This window comes from Bidens hawaiensis, unplaced genomic scaffold, assembly GCF_021521415.1.
Source record: "Bidens hawaiensis isolate Kalapana, Puna unplaced genomic scaffold, B.hawaiensis_p1.1 tig00055894_1, whole genome shotgun sequence".
Lineage (NCBI taxonomy): Eukaryota > Viridiplantae > Streptophyta > Magnoliopsida > Asterales > Asteraceae > Bidens > Bidens hawaiensis.
The window spans coordinates 2,055-12,026 of NW_027506351.1; the positions used below are offsets into that span (position 1 = coordinate 2,055).

The 9,972-nt window shown below is 38.6% G+C and overlaps 1 protein-coding gene across 1 annotated transcript; it reads right to left on the bottom strand.

Moving 5' to 3' along the window:
- Nucleotides 1-514: 514 nt before the first annotated feature.
- Nucleotides 515-1,880, bottom strand: LOC143617609 (kinesin-like protein KIN-5C). Its single transcript, XM_077090116.1, has 3 exons — nt 1,802-1,880; nt 1,567-1,696; nt 515-668 (listed from the first exon to the last, which is right to left on the bottom strand). The coding sequence occupies exons 1-3, from the start codon at nt 1,852-1,854 to the stop codon at nt 525-527; spliced, it is 327 nt and encodes a 108-aa protein (XP_076946231.1). The 5' UTR covers nt 1,855-1,880; the 3' UTR covers nt 515-524.
- Between the last annotated feature and the right edge of the window lie 8,092 nt (nt 1,881-9,972).

The window sequence follows — 9,972 nt, forward strand, 5'->3', positions numbered from 1 at the left end:
ACATCTATCTAACCCCCAGGTTATCCGTAATCTGCCCGGGGTCCGGTTAGTGTTTCTTCAAAACACAGCCCAAATTGACCGTTCTCTGGTAAAGGGTCAAAGACAAAAGATTGAGAAAACACTTACCGATCTTCGAAAGCAATAAAGCATTTGTCCTTGAGTGATCTTTCTAATTTAGACAAAAGAGTGATCTTTACCATCTTCCATAAGTGGCAAAAGCTTTTTCTGCTTTTCTTCAAAGACTCGAGTGATTTCTTCAGGAGCTAGTAAGTCAGTTATCTCCTCATTGTATAACTCCAAGAAAGTTACTTTAACACTATATTCTGCATTTTGGTGCTCCAGGGTATCAAATATCTGTTTAACAGCTCTAGGGATTACTCCTGCTCCTGAAGGCAGCTCTCCTTACGCCCACTCTGTTAACACATTAACCAATGAACGTCAACTGTTAATAACAAAAAATTAATAAAACCAACTATAAGATTAATTGTAAATATATGTGACCTGCTACCTTTGACCTCCTGCAATCACCCTCCATGGTGTATGTTTTTTCCCGTTCCTGTCTGTCCGTAAGCAAAGATAGTACAGTTAAAACCTTTTAAAACTTCATTCACAATAGGAATGACTTCTTGCTCGTATAGATCCTTTTGATGAGCACTAGGTCCAAAAACCTGCATACAAGAACATAATGATAGCTGTTGATTACTAAAAATGGTTCATCACCATGTCACTCTTGAAGTTCAATACCTTCTAGTTCTTATATCTAATGAATCTAAACCTCAAAACTCATGGCTCGTCTAGCACCCAAAGTCATACATGAATTGAACTAACAAAGTACAAAGGAATGTCATTTCACTTCAAGAACATATATAATTCATTTAAAAATGATATGACTGATTGTTAATCAGTGTTGTATCACACAATAGGCGCTAGTCAGACTGTGGAGTAGAGACTAGCGATTAAACATGATTAATCTAATTGGAATTTATATGTAACTTTTTACATATACATACCAAAATTTATAAATAATTTTTTTTAATTTTGACCACTTTTTGACCAAATAGCGACCTAGGTGTGATTTTTTACAACCATGTTGTTTGATTATTGATCCGGGACTTGATGATCAACAACTAGTTGATGTTTCCTGTAAGCCAGTTCTACTCCTAAAGCTTCAGAATTAAGTTAATTCCATGTAATGGTTACAAATCAATCAAATCATCACCAAAACAATGTACACTAAACAACAAACTCTAGGTCTAAACATCATGGAATCACAAACTTCCAATGTCACATGCAAATTACAACGCTGTCAATTGACCACTTGTCTTAAACACGATAAAACCTGTGAATCAAAAAAGTGTGCGATGTGAATTTTTTTTATTTTTTTAAATAATCGAGATTAGCAGGTCAGGCTCCATCATTTCTCCTTATTGGTACGCGAAACTTAAAGCAGTCTTATAGCTATGACATATATAGTAGTTAAACGAGCCATATTATAATACCTGAATTGACAGCCCTAGCAAATTAACATCAATAACCAACAAGCAACTAATTTAATCAATCAAATACCTTATCGAACGTAAAAACCCTATCGATTTGCTTTCCGGCAATACTCTGCGAAACCGCAACTTCTCTCTGCTGCTCATTACACGTCACCACATGCGGAGCATTGTTCCGTAACTCATCGTCACTAAACGGCCTAATAAACAATCAAACCAAGCCTAATTAGACTATCCGTACCAAACGCAAACCCTAACTATCCATTTAATAAATCAACAACGAATAATAAAGCAAATTTATATACCTGCAACGAAGAAGAACCTGAACATTGACTCCTTTATCTTGACGAGTAGACATTTTTACACACAGTTAGTGTGTGAGTGACTGTGTGTTGATTTGATTGGATGGAACCGTTGTGTTGTTCAAAAGAAATGGAAGCCGCGGGAGGGTTATTTGAATTATTTGAAGGCCGCTCTTCGTCAATGGATCTGACGGTTGGTGGTTTCTTAGTTTTGATCCAACGGTGTGTGTGGTGTTAAGATCTGGATCGTGGTTGTGAGTTGACGAAAGTGCCCTTGGATCGGGTTGTTTGGGTTAAGTTAATGTTAAACTAATACTCTACTTGTTAAGTTAATAAAGAACATAAATCAATCATCAATAATTTTAACAACGTTGTAATTTTGCCAATGGGTTTTTTTTTTTTAACAAATCAAGTTTTGAATATTTGATTTATTTGAATATGAAATTTTGAAGCTGGATTCGAATTCGAAATGGATTATTCGGTTCAAATTCAAAAGAGTTAATTCGGGAATGAAGTTCAAATTCGAATGGATTCGATTTGAATTCAGTTTTAAAAAATATATTTTAATTCCAATTTCAAAACTATTACAAATTTGAGTTTTATAACAACAAAAATATAAGTTTATAAAACAAATAAATCATTCAAAGTTATACCATACTAAATATTCAAAGTGTGAACGTCTAGTTACATTAATTAATAACCAAAATGATTAATTTTCAACTTTTTTTAAAATGGTGACTTTCTTGTATTTAAGATACCGCGCACTTCAAATTTGGAGAGCCTTGATGCCCCACGATGGTCAGACTATGTTGTCTTAACTGGGCTCACGCTAGCTTTAGAGTTTGGCTTGGGCGTACCCCTGGGAAACCATACTTTCGACAGGCACTTGACAGACGTTGTGCCACCACAAGAGCATAACTCTCTGCGTAACACACGGTTGGACGAAAACCTAGGTGGGCTCAGGGTTCGAACTGACAAACTTTGCACAAGGGCTAGCTCAAATCCTGCATTGTCAACATCCATCCAAAAGTGACACAAATGGAATTCGAACTTGAGTCTCCACTAGAGAACCCGAGTCTACTACCACTAGGCCATAAGTGGGGGGTTATGGGAGTTGATGAACTTTCAACTTTTAGTCTTTAGAGCTATAAAAAGTTATGTAATTTATCTTTTTACAAATATGTATATTTATAATAAAAATAAAATGTATTATATGAATTCGGATTTTGAACTGAATCGAATTTAAAATCATAAATTCGTATTCGATTCGAAATTCGATTATTAAATCAAATTCGAATGCGAGTCGAATCGAGTTTCAAGTTCATCAAGTCCTATTCGAATACTGAACACCCCTGTTTGCCACCAAATATTCTCAAGACTTGGGATGAGCAAATGGTACCAGATACCGGTATTGAATTAGGTACCGTCAATACTAATTGAGTCCTGGCCTTTTAAGGTTTTAGAATCGGTACGGTACCGATATTTTCTCAAACTTTTGTATTCAGTACTAGTATTATACCGAGCATTTGCAATACCAGTACCCATGCTGCTAACTTGTGTACAGGACTTCGTACGACTCATGGAATGAATACCTGAAGTTGAAGAAGAATGCACCAAAATGTAGGTGCCGCACCCAACACTGGTGGTTCTTTCTTGTTGTAAGTGAATACAACGAAAAGACCCAGAAATAACGAATAATGAGACAATTTATATATTGACGTGCTCATTTAAAAATTGATGCTTCTTATTTCCATCATCCTTGTCGTGAAATTATCGTTCAATTGTTTATTTATTTGATTACTTATTATTGTTTATTCATGTGCCCAAAATTACGTTGCACATTTTAGCCCCGGTAAGATGCACGTTTATTAGAAATTTCATGAGAAGGAATACTTAATTTCTTTAATTATGAAATTTAGGTTGGAGGAACATTTTTGAATATACATGAAGAAATTGGAAGAAAGTCTGGACACCACCCAAGAGACATGGCTTGCACCTATTTTCTTCCATGGAATTCAAAGCACCCCAAAACGAGCTTAAAACAAGCCCACAGCTAAAAACAAAGTGTAAACATGGTCCTGATTTTCGAGAGCAAATGGTTGCACAAATTGGGTCTTCTTCCTCAAGCACACTCTTGCCAAATAAGAAGCACACCCATGCTTGTGTTTTTTCTTTCCAAGTGGAGGCAAGGAGGAAAGACTTAGGGGGTGTTTGGTAGAGGGAATTGAGGGGTGAGAAATGGAATTGGAAAGAATTCTCTTGTTTGTTTATGAAAGAAAGATGTGAGAAATGGAAATAAACCATTTCCATTTCTCCGATTTTGTTTCTCTAAAAAAAGCGGAGAATTGATTTATAGGGTTTCATTTCTCCCATTTTCCTCCTTTTCATTTCTCCCATTTTCCTCCTTCAGCAAGGATAGCACCGCAACCCAATTGCCTCCTGTTAATTGTTATCTCGACAGTCACTCACCAATCGGTTGCAACATTCACTTATTCCTTCAATAACCTTTATAATTGCTAATCGATTATGCGGTAGTGTTGACCAATTCCCTTTCTAACTGCGGTTGTCGCCTCCTTCGGCAGGTATTGCAATTATCATTTATCTTTAATTTATTGCTTGATTGCACTCAAATTAGTGGTTCATTGTTTGTGATTTTGTCAATTTTCTTAAAGACACTGGTTTATTTTGTTGTTCATTTCATTTGAAGGTTGTTGTGTAGAGGGTTACACCTGTGTTATACTTATAAATTACATGTCCTTTCGTGTTAGTCTATAAAGTTTTCTTTAGGTTTGTTGACTCATTTTATTTAATTGATTTGGAGGTGACTGGCTTTGTGTCTGTGAAATGTTACAAATCCGTCGTTGTGTAAACCAATATCTTCGACTAGACTATTGTAAATTATGGTGTATGTTTTGCAAGCCATTTGAGGAATGAGCCTTACACTTACACTTGCAGGTTTTCTTTGTTTTACTCTTCATTAGGGGATGGAGGAATTTAGACCTATTATGTGTGATTATTTTGAGATTTATTTTTTCACGTTCATAAAATTTGAACCTATTATGATTTATGATTGGTTATTTTGAGATGGATATTCGTTTTCCTACAATTACATGTTCACTTTCACATAATTTTGTGGTGCAATTTGATGCAAGATTTGGCATTCATGTTCTAGGATTTGATGAGTAATTTCGCCGGTTCATAGTGTCCTTTTTGTTGGTACATATATGTCAGTAGTTCATAGTCTAGCGTTTGTAATCGAGTCTGTAATGTAATTATGTTTAAGTTTATGTTTATGTAAGTAAGCGATGTTATCAACAAGTTCGCTTAGGCGAACTTGTTGAACAAGCGAAGTTGTTGACAAGTTCGCTTAGGCGAACTTGTTCAACGAGCGAAGTTACAGACAACTTCGCCTGAGGCGAAGTTGTCGTGTATTTAAGTAACCTACGGGTTTACGTGAAACTAGTTGGTCAGTTAGAGTTTTGGTTTTATAACGTGTATTTCAGTAAGTCAATAGACGAGAGATCGAGTCTGTAATAGACGTGTTTCAGGTTATAATACATAACGTGTTCGTTTGTGTCGTGTGTGATTGTCTTACGTATTCTACGCTCGTAACTACCTACGCAGGGATTCCGCACCTGCATAGATAGCGATATCCCATGTAAGATCCGTCCGGGAACCTACAATTGGTATCAGAGCTTTTGGCTCGATTGTGTGGTTCGGGATTTCACGCGGGTGTAGAAAAACGTCTCGTTTGACCTATTCGCGGGACGCGTTTTCGTTGATATTGTGTTATACTCACCTTATACAGTCATATTCAAGCCGTTACACCGACCGGAAACTGCAAAATCGTCGAAAACAGATCTGAATATTTTCAGTGTTCTTCGGGCGAAGTTTTTGTTCTTCAGGCGAAGTTGCCGTCACTGGAAGTAGGGTTTCGGCGAAGATATAAGGTTGAGCGAAGTTATCCACAACTTCGCCTACCTCATAAGTTTGCCTAAGCGAAGTTATCCTCAACTTCGCTTACCTCCTAAGTTCGCTTATCCTAAGCGAAGTTATTCTCAACTTCGCCAAGTCACGCGAATTTAAGGATTTTCCAGCGAAGTTAACACTTAAGCGAAGTTATCCTTAACTTCGCCTATAGTACTGTTTGGAAGAATTTTTGTTTTTTTCAGGTTGTTCGTGTTTTCAAGAAGATGTTGTCAATTAACATCTCAGAGTTAGTCAAAATGGAAGTTGAAGCGGGGTCGGCTACTAAGGCCCCAAGGTTGATCAAAGGAACCGACTTTGTAGCTTGGAAGGATAGGTTCATTCAGTATATTAAATACCAGGATGCAAAGATGTGGGTGTGCATCCAGGATGGATATATTCCACCAACAATGGAATACGAAGGTCGGGATGTGATAAAGAAGTACAGCAAGATGGAGGAAGAAGAGAAGAAGATGTACGAGGCCGAGAGCAAGGCCCATGCTGCAGTTACTATGGCTCTTCCTCAAGAGATTCTCCATACATTCCGGAAGTACACTTCTGCACGAGAGCTTTGGGATGCTCTTGAGAATAGATTCGAAGGGAACGTGGGTATTCGTGCCTCGAAGATTAAGCTGTTAAAGACCCAGTTCTCTGTCTTCAAGTATTTGAAGAACGAATCGCTCGATGATATTATCACCCGATATTATCATCTAATGACAGAGCTGAACAACTATTCTATTGCTTACAGAGAGGAGGAAATAGTTGAGAAGCTTCTCGATGCTCTCCCACCAAAGTGGGAAATGTACACTGTTCTAATGAGGGAAGACAAAGACTTTCCTAATTACGACTTGGAGACAGCAGTAAACAAGCTCAGAACCTTTGAGCTTAATATGGTTCGTAAAGAAACACCAACGGATCAGGTTCAAGACCCTGGTATGTATGGTGCCAAAGTTAACTCAGGCTCAAGTTCGAAGTCTGAATCTGCTGCTTACTACTCCAAATGAGAGTCTGGTTCTAACTCTTCTCATGAAGGAAATGTGTCAGTAAACATGAACGGTGATGTTTGCTTTGTTGCTGGAGGATCAAGTGCTTCGAAACCTCAAGCATCCAAGGGTAGTTTCTCTCCCAGTGCTTCAAGCAATAACTACACTAAGATGCCAATGAGTGTCAAATCTGCTGAAGAGCAGTTTGCACTCTATGCATCTTTTATTGCTTCTTACGAGAACTACATACAAGGGAAGATTGTGGACCCTGCTGCTTTGGAAGAAGACTATGACCAGATCGATCCTGATGATCTGGAGGAGATGGATCTGCAGTGGCAGATGGCGATGATAGTCAGAAGAGTGAAGCGTTTCATGAAGAAGACTGGCAGAAAGTTCGTAGGTGGAAAGCCAGGATTTGATAAGTCAAGGGTGAGGTGCTACAATTGTCAACGAAATGGACACTTTGCAAAGGAGTGCACTAATGCACGGGTAGAACGTAGTCTGGGGAGGACTACACAGCAAAGTGGAAATAACAATGGGGATAATGCCATGATGTCTTATGCTGGTGAATACAACTGGAACATGTTCTCTGGAGAACTCTTTGAGCAGGCACACATGGCGAAGGTTGCAGCTGAAGAATGTATAAAAGCTGCTGAGAATGAAAAAGCTTTTATGGCTAATGACCAGAACTCCGAGGTATGTACTAAACCTATCTGTACTAAATGTGAGAACTTGTCTGAATAGCTTGCTACAATTACTGATCAATATGTTAAGTTGGATGCCGAATTTAAAACCTTGAAAGAAGATCATCACTTCACAAAGACAAGAGAAAATAATTATAAAATAAAAATTAAAGCTTGTGAAAAAGACGTTAAGAGTTTAAAAACAAAATTAGCTGAAAAAATTGATGTGATCGATCTAAGCTACGAGGTTTTAGAAGAGAAAACCAAGTTAATCGCTGAGAAAGAAAAACAGATTGCTGATCACCAGATAAAAGTGGTGGAACTAAATAGGAAACTGGAGCAATTCCGGAATTCCTCTGCTATTCTTGATCACCTCGTTAGTGATCAAGGTTCCTCACCTAAGAGGGGAGGAATTGGTTACCATGAGGTTCCACCACCTTATAACCATAATTATACTTTCAATCCAAGTGTTCATGAATCTGTTAATTTTGTAGCTGATCAGACAGGTCCTGCTAAGGAAACTGGTAAAGTACCGGAAGTTAGTAAAGGCGAAACAAGTTCGCCTGTCTCAAAAGTTAAAATTTCTATTTCAAGTCCAGTCTCATCTGATTCGGATAAGTCATCCGAGTCGGGTAAGACAAAAGAGAAGGAAGTATTACCCACTAGTGGAGAAAAAGTTAATTCAACTAAAAGGAGTACTCCACTCAACCCATATGTCCCACCTTATGTGAGATGTACGGTTGGTAATACTGCCTCCACATCTAAAACATCTGCTGAAAAGAAAGCTGAATATAGGTGTTGTTTTAGATGTAATCAAACAGGGCACCTTGTTGCTGATTGCCCTCTGAAGCAGCGTTTCAGAGAGGTGAGGCCCTCGAAAACTGAGACTAAGGTTTTTGGTAATCGTTCAAATGTTAAAAATGAAAACCATTCAAACTTGAGAAATAATACAGGTTTTCAAAGAAACACATCTCGGTTTTACACTACTAATAACCAAACCAAATGCTATAATTCTTTTGATTCTCTTAATGTTCGTCGGTTTGGTTGGCCTCACTATCAGTCTCCAAGGAGGTATCCTGTTAGGACTTGTGGAAATTTTTCAAATGCTAACTTTGGTCAGCCAAGGAGTGTGAGTTCTGTTAAGAAGGTTAGTCGACCCAAGACCAAGAGGTCTTGGGTCCCCAAATTTTAATAATCTCTTTTGTTTGTGCAGGAACAGTTGAACAGGGCTTCCAATAATCTTTGGGTTGTGGACAGCGGCTGTTCCCGGCACATGACTGGTAACAAGGATTTGTTACAAGATTTAAAACCTGTTCAAGGGGCAAGAGTCAGTTTTGCCGGTGAGAGTGGAGGCAAAATAACAGGAAGGGGTACGGTAACTAACGGGAAGATGACGTTAGAAAATGTGAACTTTGTTGAAGAACTGAAGCACAATCTGCTGAGTGTGTCGCAGATTTGTGATAAAGATTATACCGTACACTTCACGAAGACTGATGCGATAATGTTGAAGCCTGGTTTCCAAATACCAGAGGAGTGGATTGTAATGAAGGCTCCACGTGATCGAAATACGTATATGATGGATTTAAGTTCAACTGAGATGTCAACGGAAGAATCGTGTCTTTTGACGAAAGCAAGCGAAACGGAATCTGAACTGTGGCACAGGAGAATGGGGCACATTCATCTTCGGAAGATGAACCATATTGTCAGACATGGGCTTATGTTGGGTGTTCCCTTAAAAAGTTTCAATTTTGAAGACAAATGTCTTGCGTGCAAAAAGGGAAAGCAGCACAAGAAGTCCCATCTCACCAAGAAAGTAAACTCAATTGCCAGTACACTAGAGCTGCTTCACATGGATCTCTTCGGTCCTGTGAATGTAAGAAGTCTAGGTGGTACAACTTATTGCTTGGTGATCACTGATGACTACTCACGATACTCGTGGGTATACTTCCTGAAATCAAAGGACGAAACGGCTCAAATGGTGAAGAATCTAATTACCAAAGTTGAGAACATTATGGATAAACGAGTGAAGTTCATCAGAAGTGACAATGGTTCCGAGTTTAAAAATTTTGAAATAGAGATCTTCTGTCTGTCAAGAGGGATTGAACACCAATTCAGTGCTCCGTATACTCCGCAACAGAATGGAGTGGCTGAAAGGAAGAATAGAACTTTAATTGAAGGAGCCAGGACTATGCTGGCTGATTCGAAGCTTCCGGTGGTGTTCTGGGCTGAAGCTGTCTCTACAGCCTGCTATGTACTGAATAGAGTTTTAACGGTAAAAAGACTTAATAAAACATGCTACGAGCTTATGCATGGGAGAAAGCCCAATTTGTGTGGACTTGAAGCTTTCGGGTCCCCGTGTTCAATTTTAAAGGCACATACAAAGTTTGGTGAAGCAGCCGCTGAAGGAATCTTGGTCGGCTATGAAGTTGGGACTCCCAACAGGCGTGTCTTTAATACAACGAACGGCAAGGTTGAGGTGGTATGTAACACCGACATTACGAGTTACAGATCGCCAAGACCGAGCATCGGACCTCCTGGGATT